General features: G+C 42.6%; 1 protein-coding gene across 1 annotated transcript; it reads right to left on the bottom strand.

Moving 5' to 3' along the window:
• Positions 1–7,769: 7,769 nt before the first annotated feature.
• LOC311112137 (uncharacterized protein) lies at positions 7,770–11,899 on the bottom strand (the record flags this gene model as incomplete). Its single annotated transcript, XM_084155114.1, has 4 exons — positions 7,770–8,334; positions 8,507–9,043; positions 9,152–9,248; positions 11,861–11,899. 4 exons carry the CDS (start codon positions 11,897–11,899, stop codon positions 8,168–8,170), a joined length of 840 nt encoding a protein of 279 aa, XP_084011240.1. The 3' UTR covers positions 7,770–8,167.
• Between the last annotated feature and the right edge of the window lie 5,790 nt (positions 11,900–17,689).

The raw sequence follows: 17,689 nt of genomic DNA, 5'->3' as shown, positions 1-17,689 counted from the left end.
GCCACTAGAGATTCTGGTTTGAATCCAGGCTCTGTCGTAGCCGGCCGCGACCGGGAGACCCATGGGGCGCCGCACAATTGGCCCAGCGTCGTCCAGGGTAGGGGAGGGAATGGCCGGCAGGGATGTTGCTCAGTTGGTAGAGCATGGCGTTTGCAACGCCAGGGTTGTGGGTTCGATTCCCACAGGGGGCCAGTATGAAAAATAAAAATGATGTATGCACTCACTAACTGTAAGTCGCTCTGGATAAGAGCGTCTGCTAAATGACTAAAAATGTCAAATAAAAATGATATCCAGTACATACAGTGGGGAGAACAAGTATTTGATACACTGCCGATTTTGCAGGTTTTCCTACTTACAAAGCATGTAGAGGTCTGTAATTTTTATCATACGTACACTTCAACTGTGAGAGACGGAATGTAAAACAAAAATCCAGAAAATCACATTGTATGATTTTTAAGTAATTAATTTGCATTTTATTGCATGACATAAGTATTTGATACATCAGAAAAGCAGAACTTATTATTTGGTACAGAAACCTTTGTTTGCAATTACAGAGATCATACGTTTCCTGTAGGTGTTGACCAGGTTTGCACACACTGCAGCAGGGATTTTGGCCCGCTCCTCCATACAGACCTTCTCCAGATCCTTCAGGTTTCGGGGCTGAGATCCCCAAAGCCTACAAGAATTCTGATAGTGAAACTCCACTCAGCTGGGATGGTGCTGTGCCTGATGTTGTTAACTTGGTTGAAGATGCTTTGTCAGTCTGGTCTGTGACAATCTACCAGGATTCTGATCAGTCGTCTGACACTACTAGCGTTGAGTCGGAAATTGAAAGTGTGCTGGCTCCGGATATGCCGATCTGTAGTACTCCCCAACCTGAGGTTAGACCTTTGAGCACGGTTGGTGCTGTCCGTGACATTCCTGCTAGGTTTTTGGGTGAGGGTGTTCGGACTAGACGAGGTAGATTTATTAAGCCAGTGAATAGGCTAATCCAAACTATGTCTACACAGGAAATGAAACAATTCTTGGTTTCTCAGTGACGGTAGGATATTGCCTACCTTTTCTTTGTTGTGTGTATGTGGTAATCTAACTGGGTCTTAGAGTGATTTGTGGGTTTGTCTAATATTTTTGACAATTCATGTAACTTTGTGTGTAGTTCATCAGCATAAAATGTATTTGGCATTTTTTGTATAGGGTTGAATAAGGGATTAGCTACCTCTTATTTTTCCTAATCCTTCACGGGATAGCTTTCCAGCTGATCGACCATTTGTGGGTCTAGAATTAAGGGACTACACTGGGTTACTCTGTCGCCCTGTGGGTGTGAAATGTTTTTTTCTTTCTTTGCTTTGTTACCTTCGAGGTAATGTGTTTTGTTTTGTGTTTATAATCTAGTGTAAAACAGTAGGGGTGAATGTAGTAGTGTGATGTTGTTCCCCTAGATTATGCACCAAGTTGCACACAGGGACAGTTCAAGTAGGCCAGGTCAAGAGGGGATGTTAATAAGTTAATAATAATAATAATACTTCAATGTGGTTTCTTTATTTAATTACAGCTGCATAGCTAATGTTATTTTTTGGTGTACAAACATTTGTATGTATCTATATTGTAAATACACCTAATTGTAAAAGTTTTGTATATTTTGGTTTGGTCCATCGCGGGTTATCTGTATTTATGTACCCTCTTATTGTTCTCTTTTGCCTGACCTTCAACTAGCAAGGTATGTTGTCCTTGGCACCGCAATTTGTCAATATAAAACTGTGGTAAAGTTACACAAAGTGCTGTTACGCAACTATAGGTTTTGTTACAATGTGGACAATATAAAGATTTATGTTAACAACTTTCACCAAGCTCGCTAATTTGGGTACCTATTGTAACTCGGGAGTATTTGGGTCAGTGTTTGAGTGAGTTTCTATGTGCTCACGCAGGTGCCCGAGAGCTGTGGCTGCACCAAGGGCTAACATATTGTGTGTTGTCTCTTCGTGTGCAGGTATGTCTTTTATTTTGTCAGAATTATGTTGTATATCATTTTACTTGTATTGTATAGTGTGTTGTTAGGCAATGAATGTGTGCATGCAGCACCTGTTCTCTTTTGCCTGACCTTCAACTAGCAAGGTGCCCGAGAGCTGTGGCTGCACCAAGGGCTAACATCTTTTTTTTGTCTCTTCGTGTGCAGGTCGAATAAAAATTATCCAACCATCAGAATTCCAGTTGTGGCAGTGTCCTAATTAAAAGTACACAACGCAGAACGAACCACGCTACATATGCATAATGATGTAGTAAACAACATCGCTCTGCGTGGGAACTTTTGGTGGGGGGGAAGTAGCCTTTATAAGTCTCCATGGCGGGTAAAGACCATCACTTCGTTGTCTTGTTGGGAATAGTAATAATTTGTGACAGTACGCATTGTATTAGTCTAACGGTTGTTTTGAATTTTGTTTCTCACATTAAACAGACATTTGAGAAGGATTTGAGAAGCGAATTGCTTGCAGTTGTACCTATGACGCACAGACACACTAAAGCTGTACAGTGTAGTTAGAAAAGTCAATTTACATTATTTGCAGATGTGTTCCCTTTTATTTACAAATCGAAAAATGTAACATTTGAAATGAATGTGGCAGAACAGTTAAGCATAGAGTTCCTGTGGGAGTCTTCTCCTTCAGTCTTTTTGCCTCCTATGCCTCGTTTCCTATTAGATGGGATTTTCCCAATGCCAAGTTCACCTGAGACAGCCGCTATCCAGTGTCATGTGTTGCTGAATTACAGATCTCGCTATCCCAATGTCGCTGCTGTCCATGGTGCTGAAATATCCAATCTCGGCTATTTGCATACATAGGACCATCCACACTTGACACCACACACACAAGTTAATGCTAATATCACACACACTTTTGAACATTGCACAACCTGCAACAAGACACTGAAACAGCACTTAATTTCAAGTTTGTTTGTTTCTGAATAAAGATGCGAAGAATGAAATCAATGTGTGGAAGGAGATTGGACAATGTATAGGCATTCCCTATAGCTGTATTTGACTGGAGCATGATCAGATTGCTTTGTTTCAGCCAGAATGGAAATTTGGTCTGAGAAACTATGCCCATTATAGCATGACTATTACAGACAGAATTCACTTAATATTGTCTGTAAAAATATAAATAAGGCAATGTTTATATGACCCCCTTTCAAACATTCACTTATTTATCACTTTCTTGCAGATATACAGTGCATTCAGAAAGTATTCATATCCCTTAACTTATTCCACATGTTGTTTTCTTACAGCCTGAATTCAAAATGGATTCAATTATAATATTTTATCTCATGCAGCTACACACAATACCCCATAATGACAAAGTGAAAACACGTTTTTGAAATTTTTGCATATGTATTGGAAATTACATACAGAAATATCACATTTAAATAAGTATTCACACCTCTGAGTCGATTAAAGCTGTGTCTTTCTGGGTAAGTCTCCAAGAGCTTTGCACAACTGGATTGTAAAATATATGCAATATACATTATATAGACAGCCATTTTTTTTTTGCCATAGGTTTTCAAGCCGAATTAAGTCAAAACTGTAACTAAGCCACTCAGGAACATTCAATGTCATCTTGGTAAGCAACTCCAGTGAATATTTGGCCTTGTGTTTTAGGTTATTGTCCTGCTGAAGAGGGAATTTGTCTCCCAGTGTCTGTTGGAAAGCAGACTGAACCAGGTTTTCCTCTAGGATTCTGACTGTACTTAGCTCTATTCCGTTTATTTTTATCCTAAAAAAGTCTCTAGTCCTTGCCAATGACATGCATACCCATAACATGATGCAGCCACCACCATGCTTGGAAATATGAAGAGTAGTACTCAGTGATGTGTTGTGTTGGATTTCCCCTAAACATTACGCTTTGTATTCAGGACATAAAGTTAATTTCTTTGCCACATTATTTGCAGTTTTACTTTAGTGCCTTATTGCAAACACTAAGCATGTACAGGTTTCCTTCTTTTACATTTACATTTTAGTCATTTTGCAGACGCTCTTATCCAGAGCGACTTACAGTTAGTGAGTGCATACTCTGTCAATTAGGTTAGTATTGTGGAGTAACTACAATGTTGATGATTCATCCTCAGTTTTCTCCTATCAAAGCCATTAAACGTTCTAACTGTTTTAAAGCCACCATTGGCCTCATGGTGAAATCCCTGATCGTTTTCCTTCCTCTCCGGCAGCTGAGTTAGGAAGGACGCCTGTATTTTTGTAGTGACTGGGTGTATTAATACACCATCCAAAGCGTAATTAATACCTTCACCATGCTCAAAGGAATATTCAATGTCTGCTTTAATTGTACCCATCTACCAAAAGGTGCCCTACTTTGCGAGGCATTGGAAAACCTCCCTGGTCTTTGTGGTTGAATCTATGTTTCAAATTCACGGCTGGACTGAGGGACCTTATAGATAATTGTATGTGTGGGGTACAGAGATTATGTAGTCGTTTGAAAATCACTATTATTGCATACATAGTGAATCCATCTAACTGATTATGTGACTTTTTAAACACATTTTTACTCCTGAGCTTATTTAGGCTTGTCATAACAAAGGGGTTGAAAACTAATTGATTAGATTACTAGATACTAGACTCTGTCAATATGTTTTTGGAAGTAGCTCTGCATTTCTTGCATACACATCATATTTATGTAAGGATTATGACGACCTTCTAAAAGGACAAAGCTGTTTATGTGTGTTCCCTTGTCTCCACATCCCTTGATGTGTGCAAACAGAGCATCTATATCAGGGATGGGCAACTCCAGTCCTCGGGACCTGATTGGTGTTACACTTTTTCCCCAGCTAACACATCTGACTCTAATAATCAAATACTCATGGGCTTCAGTTTAGAATGCAATACGTTTAATCAGCTGTGTTTGGTAGGGATGGGGAAAAATGTGTGACACCACTCCGACCCCCAAGGACTGGAATTGTCCATCCCTGATCTATATGGTAGGAACAGTACCAGATTAATATGGAGGCGAAAGAAACGCACACCTATTTAGGCGAGGTGCTGGCTATCGGAGTAGAACACTTGAAAAAGAAAAGGAGAGCCGCACACTCTAGGAGCTCAGAAGCAATAATTTAATAACCTAATAACCAACGTCAGGATACCCTGATGAAGACAGCTTGTCTGTCGAAACGTTGGTTATTAGGTTATTAAATTATTGCATCTGAGCTCCTAGAGTGTGCGGAAAAAGTGTGACACCACTCCGGCCCCCAAGGACTGGAATTGTCCATCCCTGATCTATATGGTAGGAGCAGTACCAGACCTGAATGAATGTGTCTGTTTTGAATATTCACGGAGACAGAATGATGTGGTTGATAGCAGAGACACCTCAGATTTGTGATGTTTAAATTTGTCTTGTTATTTTTTCTCTGTCATACTACTAACCATGAAGTTGGCTTTAGCTAGCCCAGATAGGATCCCATTCTCCCAACCTAATAACTACACTGAACAAAAATATTAACGCAATATGTAAAGTGTTGGTCCCATGTTTCATGAGCTGAAATAAAAGCGTGAAATATTTCGTTCGCACAAAAAGCTTATTTCTCTCAAATTTTGTGCACAAATTTGTTTACATCCCTGTAAGCGAGCATTTCTCCTTTGCCAAGATAATCCATCCACCTGACAAATGTGGCATATCAAGAAGCTGATTAAACAGCATGATAATCTACGATAATCGAGAAATTCAATAAGAATTTTTCTACGGCTGGCCATGCTGTCCACCTGGCTATCCCTACCCCGGCCACCAGCTCTGCAACTTGCTCATGAATCCCCCCCAAAATATGGACCCCTACAAATCAGCTGGCCTAGACAATCTGGACCCTTTCTTTCTAAAATTAGCCGCCGAAATTGTAGCAACCCCTGTTACTAGCCTGTTCAACCTCTCTTTCGTATCATCTGAGATCCCCAGAGATTGGAAAGCTGCCGCAGTCATCCCCCTCTTCAAAGGGGGTGACACTCTAGATCCAAACTGTTACAGACCTATATCCATCCTGCCCTGTCTTTCGAAAGTATTTGAAAGCCAAGTTAACAAACAGATCACCGACCATTTCGAATCGCACCGTACCTTCTCCGCTATGCAATCTGGTTTCCGAGCTGGTCATGGGTGCACCTCAGCCACGCTCAATGTCCTAAACGATATTATAACCGCGATCGATAAAAGACAGTACTGTCTTTTATCGACCTGGCCAAGGCTTTCGACTCTGTCAATCACCGCATTCTTATTGGCAGACAAATAGCCTTGGTTTCTCAAATGACTGCCTCGCCTGGTTCAACAACTACTTCTCAGATAGAGTTCAATGAGTCAAATCGGAGGGCCTGTTGTCTGGACCTCTGGCAGTCTCTATGGGGGTGCCACAGGGTTCAATTCTCGGCCGACTCTGTCCTCTGTGTATATCAATGATGTCGCTCTTGCTGCTGGTGACTCTCAGATCCACCTCTACGCAGTCGACACCATTTTATATACATCTGGCCCTTCATTGGACACTGTGTTAACAAACCTCCAAACGAGCTTCAATGCCATACAACACTCCTTCCGTAGCCTCCAACTGCTCTTAAACACTATTAAAACTAAATGCATGCTCTTCAATCGAACGCTGCATGCACCAGCCCGCCCAACTAGAATCACTACTCTCGGCAGGTCTGACTTAGAATATGTGGACAACTACAAATACCTAGGTGTCTGGTTAGACTGTAAATTCTCCTTCCAGACTCACATTAAGCATCTCCAATCCAATGTTAAATCTAGAATCGACTTCTTATTTCACAACAAAGCCTCCTTCACTCATGCTGCCAAACATGCCCTCGTAAAACTGACTATCCTACCGATCCTTGACTTCGGCGATGTCATTTACAAAATAGCCTCCAACACTCTACTCAGCAAATTGGATGTAGTCTATCACAGTGCCATCCGTTTTGTCACCAAAGCCCCATATACTACCCACCATTGTGACCTGTACGCTTTCGTTGGTTGGCCCTCACTACATATTCTCTTGAGTGGTGCAGTGGTCTAAGGCACAAAAATGTATTCACTAACTGTAAGTTGCTCTGGATAAGAGCGTCTGCTAAATGACTAAAATGTAAAAATTTGTCGCCAATCCCACTGGCTCCAGGTCATCAATCCCCACCTTATCTGAAGTCATTGGTCACCATAGCAACACCCACCCGTGGTATGCGCTCCAGCAGGTATATCACACCTCCTTTGGCCACCATTCCTTCCAGTTCTCTGCTGCTAATGACTGGAAAGAACTGCAAAAATCTCTGAAGCTGGAGACTCTTATCTCCCTCACTAACTTTAAGCATCAGTTGTCAGAGCAGCTTACCGATCACTGCACCTGTACACAGCCCAACTGTAATTAGCCCACCCAACTACCTCATCCCCATATTGTTATTTATTTTGCACCGCAGTATCTCTATTTGTACATCATCTTCTGCACATCTATCACTCCAGTGTTAATACTAAATTGTAATTATTTTGCACTATGGCCTATTTATTGCCATAACTTATTACATTTGCAAACACTGTATATAGATTTTCTATTGTGTTATTGACTGGATGTTTTGTTTATCTCATGTGTAACTCTGTGTTGCTGCTGTTTTTAAATCGCACTACTTTGCTTTATCTTGGCCAGGTCGCAGTTGTAAATGAGAACTTGTTCTAAACTGGCCTACCTGGTTAAATAAAGGTTAAATAAAAAAATGAAATAAAATGTTTAATTCATATTCATTAAAGATATTTAGTCAAGACTTGAAAAGTGCAATTTATTTCAAATGATAATTATTCAGTGTCTGCAACCCTCAAGAACCAGGGTGAGTCTGGGTCCCCCTTTAACTGGGCAAACACAACTTGCATATCGTCATAGACTAGGCCTAAACGTTAATCTTTTAACCTTGCTTGAATAAAACAATGCATTTTTAATAGTGAGAAAGAGTTGCGCTTTTCCTTTTAGATTATGATTAAGGTTTTTGGTTGCACCTCGACTCAACGTTGGTTGAGCGCCCTCCACTTTTTCGTCAAATAATACATCTAAAAAAAATGTCATAGGTAAATTATTAAAAGCATTAAAATTGGGATTGGGATGTTTCCCACTTATTTATACAACCTACTCCACAAAGTTTAGAGAAATGTTCTGAAATTAATTAATATTGTTCCTCCTCTTCCTTGTGGCAAGCGCAGCAGCACACTGCCCTCCAAAGCCTGCAAAAAAAACACCGGACTGCCCCTTTCCTCGCCCTGCATGGAACATCTAGGGTCACGTCCTTGGTGACGTGTGGGGTGACGTCCGGGGTGACCACAGCAACATCCTCTGGAAAAGGACAAAAGCGGGACAGAACGTAAATAAATGCAAACCGTAGGTTCTAAACACTGGCCAGTTGAATGGGATCTTTAATTTCAGCTCATGAAACATGGGACCAACACTTTACATGTTATCATGACAAATGGCACCTGTCAGAGTGCTTTCTATAAGTCTTACTCACCTGCTTGGATGTCAGATGGCAGAGTGGCGGAGACGGCCACCATGAGAGGCTTTTCTTCAGGTGTGACGTCCACAACCTCCAAGAGTGAAGAAGCCGGGTATGCATTTGTGTTAGGGGAGAGGTCCAAAACCTCCAGCTGAGAACAAGCCGGGTCTGCCTCTGTGTAAGGTGTGATGTCCACAACTTCCAAGTGGGAAGAGACGGGTTCTACCTCTATATTAGGGGTGACTTCCACAACCTCCAGCTGGGAATAGGCCGGGTCTGCCTCTGTGTCAAAGGTGATGTCCACAACAACTAGGTGGAAAGAAGCCGGGTCTGCCTCTGTGTTAGGGGTGATGTCCACAAGCTCCAGGTGGGAAGAAGCAGGATCTGCCTCTGTGTTTGGGGTGATGTCCACAACCTCTATGTGGGAAGAAGCCTGGTCTGCATCTGTGTTAGGGGTGATGTCCACAAGCTCCAGGTGGGAAGAAGCAGGATCTGCCTCTGTGTTTGGGGTGATGTCCACAACCTCTATGTGGGAAGAAGCCTGGTCTGCATCTGTGTTTGGGGTGACAATAAAAATCCTGATTGGCTTTACTACTACAAGGCACCAGGATGTCATGACAAAAGGCATCTGTCAGAGTGCTCTCTATGAGTGCTACTCACCTGCTTGGATGTCAGCTGGTAGTGTGGCGGAGACGGCCACCACTAGGACAGGGGGAACTGGCAGGGTGTCTGCAGTAGGCTGGAAGTAGCTTTTCACCTCGTCCGCCACAAAGGCATTGTTATGTGAATTATTTAACAAACTATTTCAGTTTCTCTGTGCGTCTCCCAAAAGGTTGTAAGTCTTTTGGGATTTAAGTAACGGCCAGAGTCTCGGTCTGCATAGTCAGAGATATTTATTCATTGAGAATTCTGCCATCACAATTTCAGAGTCCATCTTTTATACTCATACGTCATGCAAAAAGAAATCCCTTCCCTCTGTAGGCGGGCTGTAGTTTTCCACTCTAAAACTGCTCTACTGACCTTCAGTTCACACACATATACACACATGCATACACACATACATACACACACACACACATATCCCCCTCGCTCGGTATGAGCAACTACATGGTCCCAGGATGTACATGGTGACATACATATATATCTTCCATCCTTTATGATACTACCAGCCAGTAGTCCCCAACTTCCCAACTGGTCCGCAAAGACCTCAAAAGGTGATGTCCTTCCCTACAGTCCCTAGTACTTCCCCTTTCCCTACATCTAGCTGTCTCCTATGCCTTCGTAGACTGTGCTCAGGTATTATTTTATCAACTTGTGTTAGGTTAACTACTACTTCTGGCGGATCAGGAGGGTTTGAGTGTGTTAGGAATATGGCCCCCACAATCAGACAGCTACCTACCGTCAGGAGACCTGTGAATCCCCACCCTCGCCCTGAGAACATGTCAGATGCCAGAGGCCAACCCATTGCTTTACCTTCTATCGAACTCAAACAGGGATGATCAGACAGGGTAAGGGAATCTTCGTTAAGGAGCCAACCCCCGAGCCCTAGTGGTGATCGGATCTTTCTCCTAACTCTGTGTTTGTTCGTCAGGTGTAGCTGGTTTTACCTTTTTACAGTGTGTGACATGCACCCAGATGAATCTCTCAGCTATTTTGCTGGCAAAGGCAGTACTTGGTAGGGCCCTTCCCGCCAGGCCTGCTTCAGTCTCCTGGTTAGATAGAGTGGGTCACCTTCTCCTTTAATTCACCTGTGGGGGCACAAAACCTCTGACATACAGGTGTGGTTAATAAACGACCTTCTCACGTGTTCTGCTAGGGTGCTCTCTAGTTCTATGTCTGCCTGTCTGGTCCTGCCAACTGTGGCATTCTGTAAGGTCTTCCAAACACTTTCTCAAAGGGGGATAACCCATCTTTGTCTGGGGTTACTCTAAATTTCTTCCCTTCACTCCGTGATAACTCTATAAAATCCATTTCCAATTGCTGGAAAGGGTACTTAGCCGGAGGATACTCACCCTGAGGTGCCCTTTGTCTGCCCTGGTGATTATTTTGAGCACAGATAACACATCTTTTTTTTTTATAATTAGTAATCCCATGTGCAACAAAGTGTTGTCTAATCTGTTCTACCATCCATCCCTCCTTTTGACACATGTCACTGCCCATGTGTCAATATTATCACCTACCTAACAATCACTTAGGTAATATTGGTAATTTATCATCCAATTGCCATCCCTTATTTTTATTTATTGGTAAAATAAACTATCTTAAAGTCCTCCTCTCATGCCTTTAGAATTTACCAGTGTGGATGATTAATTAACACCAGAAAGTTAAAACAGAGTTCAGAGGCAATTGAAATTCCATCCCATAGTATACCAAACATTACCATTATTCTAAATATTTAATAAATGTTACTTATCCCAAGTGTTCATTAATCCTCATGACATTCATTCTCACAAGAAATCATATATACCCCAAACTCAGCCAAAACCTAAAAAACTCCATAAAATTCACTGTGTGCTCCTCTAAGACCTATCACCCTTGACCTGCTGAAAACCCCCCAAAATTGAAACAACAAGGCTTTATAAACATCATACTAGGTGTGTTGTTTTTTATTTGAAAACCCCAATTAAAAAACAACAACCAAACAGCCAGGTCATGAGGACTCCTGATTTCTCTCTTCCCCTTCTGCCTACAGTTTCTTAACTGGTGCCCTTTCCTTGCACAGTAACTACACGGTTCCTCACATTCTCTAGCAAAATGTCCCGTTTTGTCACAATTGTAACACTTCCACTCACTCCTGTCTCCACTATTACCATTTCCTTCTTGTCTGTCTTTGCTACCGTAACCTCTCTTCTCTCCTAGGTATTGACTAATAGTCTCACTGTCTCTAATTCAACACAAAACCCCATCATCCAATGTACTCCCAGCAGAACTGGAAAAAAAAAAAAAAACAGACTGTGATTTCCAGGACACTGCACCTTTGTTTCTGGCCTCACTATCTCCCCGGGAATTGGCCCTCCCTCAAGGTCCCTCCCAATCTGCTCTTGGTAAACTGCAAACCTTTTATTGCTTCTGGTTTCATAGGGTATTGCTTCTGATATGGCCTATGATTAGATTTGGGTATCACCTGTACTGGAATTACCCCTTTTATTAATCCTACGTCTGCTGGACCCCGGGACCACAAATGCTCTGGAACTTATTTTAAGTCTGACTCCTGTTGTTCTGTCAACAGGTATTCCTCTCCTCAGCATCTGCCATTCTCATCTAAATGTACTATCTGTGGATGGGCTGTGTTGATCGCCACTCACAATATTGACCCAATCAGTGATCCTCTTACCCTTGGATACCCACTGGCCCATGTCTTTCCAGTACTCTGCTGGCTCCCTTGCTAGGGACACATGTGGGCTCCATCTTTCCCTGAACTTTGGGGCCCTAGTTCCACCTCCACTGCTGCGTGGGTGTTGTCATAGTGAAACCATTTCAAGGCTATAGTCCTTTCTGTGGTTTTAAATAATGCTTCCTCATAGATTGCATCTGGACCTGGGTGTTTGCTATACCAGAGAGTACAGTGTAGGTCATCGAGGGACATTTTAGTGGGGCCTGGTACTACATCATCAGCAAGTTCCATCAAGGTTCGGGGAATATCAATTATTCCCCCCCTTAACAAATCTTGCCTACACCAATAACATGGCTCCTCTTCCCCACAGACCACCATATTGTCTCTGACTATGTGTACTTTCATTCCCCTCTCAGCGGAAATGACAGCCACATTCAATTTAGTCATTACATCACGTCCTAGTAAATTTACCCGACACAGCTTAGATATCAGGATGGGTATGGTTGCCTCTCATCCTGATTGGTCATGTTTTAGGGTTATTGGGGCTGATAACCTTTCAATAAATTGATGACCAGATGCAGATCGCACTATGATTTTCTCCCCATCAATCCTGACTCCATCTGGCTTGTCCGTTGCACAGGTTGCTGTCCTGCAGGCTCCCGTATCACAAAGGAATTTAATTTTCATACCCATTACTGTCAATGTCAAATAAGGTTTCTGTTCCTGTTGAAGTGCTAAGTCAATAGTAGCCAATTCAAACACCTCACAATTTGGATCAAAGGGTTCCTTAGTCTTCCCCCCACTAGAGTCTACTATTTCTCCCTCAAGGACTAGTCACGCCTTATCTTCCTCTTCCTCACGCTCAAAGCTGGGGGATGGACTTCTCCCTCTCTCTCTCTTCTCTCTTTTCTCTCTTTTCTCTCCTGTCTGACTTTCTCTGCCCTTGTCTGGTACTCCTCTACCTCTGGCTCTTCCTCACCTTCATCTTCCCTTCCTCCTCCAGCCCCTTCTTCCTCATAGGGAGGTGGGGCCGGTTGGGGGGGCAACATTATTCCCCTGCACTCTCCTTCTCCTCCCTACATATTCATCATCTGGATTTTCTCTCCATGCCTGGTCTGCCAAGTTTGGATATAACCTTTCTGCCCTCTGCTCTGGGGGAGGCACGGAGACCTCAACCTTCACTTCTCTTTCCCTCTCACTCACTTCTCTTTTCTTCCTGCCTTATCTCCTCTCTCTCCTAAGTTTCTAGTTCTACCCGCCATCTCTCCCAGAGTGGCAATTAGTTACTCTGCATCTTCCTCTTCTTTCTTGGCTCTGTCCTGTCTGTTATTCTGCTCATGATGGATTGCATGTCTCTCTGAGGCTATTACACAATTCAGTTATTTTCCCAACATACTCTCCGTAATCGGCCCATGGCAAAAGTGTCCTCTGGGCATCCCCTGAAACCCACTGCCCTCTAACGGCAGCCCAAACCTTGCTATTCCTGTTTTGGGGTGGGTCATTCCTTCTACCGCTCTGGCCACGTCCTCTGTGTTCATGGCCTGTCTGCTAAATGGCATATTATTATTATTACTGTATAGATCTAAGGTTGCTGGGGCCCCTTTCATTCCCCGCCAATAGATTAGGTAAGGCTATCAGTGGGTACTGGCCCCCTCCTACTCTCTCTCTCTCTCACTGCTTATTTCTCCTTTACACACCTTATGTATCTGTTTAAGCATGGATTCGAGTTTATCTGCGTCTAGACGTCCCTCAAAACCATACCTCTCCCTCCACCTGGTTACATAATGGAGATTTCTTCTATCCCTGGATTCCATTTTAATTACATCAAGTATTTCTCATCCCCAGTAAATTCTGGGACCTCTTGTGAGGATTTGCCCCCCCATGGTTGGTACTGTTAAAAATCCCTTAGCCACCTCTTCTATATAACAAGTCAATTTAACAAGTAATTCAAAATAGCTTCACACAACAACACCTTGAATCACCCCTTCCTGTATATGTAATCTTGACTAGTCCCCCAGAATTATCTCATACTTTTACAGAGGGATTGATCCCCACAATGTAATCTTGATAATTCCTGACAGTCTCATACAACAGGAATGGGTTCTCCCTCCTCTATACAACCACCTCTCCCTGTATATGTAGTCTTGACTAGTCCCCCAGAATTATCTCATACTTTTACAGAGGGATTGATCCCCACAATGTAATCTTGATAATTCCTGACAGTCTCATACAACAGGAATGGGTTCTCCCTCCTCTATACAACCACCTGGAATTATTCATGTGACTTTTGAGCAAACATTAGGTCTCACACGTATACAACCTTACATGATTATTGGTGTTGTATCGGTAACCTGGAGTTTATAAGGCTCCAGAACGGATAGAGTTACAGCAAAATCTACAGTTGTTTGTGACTTTTGACTTAACTAATATTCTATTTCTCACACATGCTATTTTAATTCCTTCTGGTGTACTTTTTGTATTTGTTTAACCCTGATTATTTGTTGACTGCTCAATAATCTCTTACAGGTTACATCCCATAGGTGTACTTTTAATAGTTCCTTCTATTTCAACACCGGGTAGTTTATTTTGGTAATGGCCTATTACCGTGAATCATTACGGACCCACCACCAGGTTGACTAGTCCCCCAGAATTATCTCCTACTCTACGGAGGAGTCTATCCTCACAATGTAATCTTGATAATTCCTGACAGTCAACCCCACATTTCACTTAAAATGGCTACGCATTGATCAATTTGCTACTTTTCAATATTTTAGCAAGTCCTCCAATCAATTTCACCAAGTTAATGAATAAAGACTACTGACCTTATCCTTGCAGCCGAGATTCAATGTAGGTTTGGATTCCGTCACCGTCTCTGTCATTAATCAGGTGTCCTCTGGCCTGTTTTAACCCTTAATGTCAAAGGGCAGGACTTTCTATTTACGAATGTATCATTCACCCGTCGACGGTTTTCAGAGTTACCTGGAATGACAGAAACAGGGTATTGGAGTCCGGCTCAGAAAGACCAAGCTGTTATGTGAATTATTTAACAAACTATTTCAGTTTCTCTGTGCGTCTCCCAAAAGGTTGTAAGTCTTTTGGGATTTAAGTAACGGCCAGAGTCTCGGTCTGCATAGTCAGAGATATTTATTCATTGAGAATTCTGCCATCACAATTTCAGAGTCCATCTTTTATACTCATAAGTCATGCAAAAAGAAATCCCTTCCCTCTGTAGGCGGGCTGTAGTTTTCCACTCTAAAACTGCTCTACTGACCTTCAGTTCACACACATATACACACATGCATACACACATACATACACACACACACACACACACACATATCCTACTCCCTGCTTTACTCAGTTATTGCCATTCTCACAATATTCTGCACCATGTTTTCATAACAGTTTCTCCCCTCCCTAAATTGGGAGGCCTCTTTATCTTAGTTTCTCAGTTGTCTTTGTTGTCTGGCCTAACTCTTACTCACATTGCTAAATAGTGGCTCAATGCCATAGCCTTTACTGGTCCTACACTCACACATTTCTAACACATTATACACAGTTTCAGGGTGTAATAATTAGTCATTAATAATTAATCTATCAGGCACAGACAGAGCTCATAAAAAAAGGGGTTGTGAGGTCATCCAGGGAGAAGGACTGGCTGATTCTCCAGAGGATCGACCTCACAGAGTCAAAAGCAGCAGCCCGGGAGAAAGGGGTGTGAGGAGAAGAGGCCTTCAACATGCAGGGGAGCTTCTCCCCTACGGCCACCACCATACTCACAGCCATCCCGCTTAGGAGGATGGGGTGATCTGAATGGCCTTCCTCTGGCTGAAGCCACAGGGCCAGGAGGATCCTGGGCACCAGCTCCACCACCACCTGGGATGGGCTGAGCAGGTTGCTACAGGGCTTATTGGACAGCTTGTCCAGAATGCTCCTCACAGCTCTCTCCCCGATGCTGTGGACCTTAGGGTCGCTGAAATCAACAAAAAGCAGAAGAGAAAGCTAAACGATGTGCAATGTTCACACAGAGAACACTGCCCTAGTTTCTTTCTGCATAGCTCCAGATGTGTAGATGAATGGAGCAAGCTGTATGCAGGGCAGTACATGGAACTCACATGTCAGCGCCAGCTGGTGAGGTGGGGTGCATAGAGCGGTGGAGCTTGCAGACAGCCTCGTGCTCCATGTCAATCATTTTTAGGCAGGTGTTTACTTCCCAGGTCTGCCGTAGGAAACAGGAAGTCCCATTAGTGTAATTTCACAACAGATATATTCTGCTGTACTAACTAGTTGTTGAAAGGCTAGAAAAGAGCTCACTGACTGATAGTCTAAGTCTCTAACTCTCATTCTCTTACCAGCCGAGCGAGTTCGTTCCCCTCCTCCAGGGTTTCCTTCCACACCCTTCAAATAAAACACAAAGCATTTCAACTTTCCTGGCTTCCTATTTTTTGTTGTTTATTTTACCCACACCTCCTGGAGTGCTGCTGGTGACAGAGAATGGCAGTGAAGGTGAGAGCTGACGTGGTACTCACCTCTCCCTAAGGGATTTTTTGCCCTGAGACACCAGCCAGTCGCTCATGTGCTCCATGGTGACATGGGGCGAGACCTGGCCTCGACTCTGGAGCAGCAGATAGTGGACCATGAGCTTCTTCTGCAAGATGAGGTAAGGTGTGAGACCGTGCCACTAAAGACCATATAATGTGCTTTCAGAAGGGCCTCTCGCAACATTTCACAACTGCTCATGTCTCACAATTTGCAAGTGATATTAAGAACTCTAATGACCATCATCTCTAAACTGTCTTGAAATAAAACTCTTGTTTTGGGATTAAATCTCTCTTTTTTTCTGTGGTTACTGTTTTTGTGGGATGAATCTTACCTGTTTATTGTAATATACTTCCTCCCAGCAGGCCTGCAGAGTCTGAAAATAAAGGCTGCTTCTACAGAATTCCTTTGAAGATAATTAAAATAATTATGCTTTATTAGGTACATTATGCACAGGCATTTACAGTATGCTAAAAGGAATATCTCCTAAGATTACCTTAGTGGGACCATAAGTGAACTCAGGAATGCTCCCAACCCTATCCATGGTCAGAGGGGGACAAAATGCAGTGCTATAGATATACGGGATATTCTAGAGATAACAGGAGTTACTTAAAGTCGCGAATGATCAATGCCTGTGGAGTCGTCCAATATGCGGCACTGAGAATTGAGTTGTAGGCGATATTTGGTTATGTTTGGCGCAATATACATGTTTACATTCTATTGCCATGGTGAAATTGAGTTTCTAGAACCTGTTTTCTTCTATGTCTTTATTTCGTGAAAGATTAAGCTCTTTATTTTGTCATAATGTGTATATGAGGACGTTGGAGCCCGTTCCGATTCATGACGCGGTTATCCAGGTGCATGTTGCATAGACCTACTAATCCAACCTTGGCTTACAAGTTAAATTAAATGAGTATATATGCCTATACAAATCTATTGACCACATCCATTTAAATCAATGATTTTCAATTGAAAATGTGGTTGTTGTGTTATCCTGTTGTGCGTGTCAGGGGTCCTCTTCAGACCCGGCCAGACCTCAGTCTTAAGGGGGGCATATGAAATGCATGGGAGGGCAGGGCACAATTATTATTAGCCTACAGTACATATATTTATAATAATTGTATACTCTATTTGCGCAACACCTAATCATCACATTAAACATAACCAAAAGCAATATGACCAGGTAGCCTATAGCCTACACCACATTACATAGAAGCAATATTATGAATATCCATAAAACACTTGACTATACAACATATTAGATGTAACACCAGAAGCATCTCTCAAACATTGCATTTTAAAGCAGTCAACAGAGGGATATGCAT

Source organism: Coregonus lavaretus (genome assembly GCF_964263955.1).
Source record: "Coregonus lavaretus genome assembly, chromosome: 38".
NCBI classification, from domain to species: Eukaryota; Metazoa; Chordata; class Actinopteri; order Salmoniformes; family Salmonidae; genus Coregonus; species Coregonus lavaretus.
Note: the sequence above shows the minus strand (reverse complement) of the source record. Positions and strands in the feature narration are given on the sequence as shown.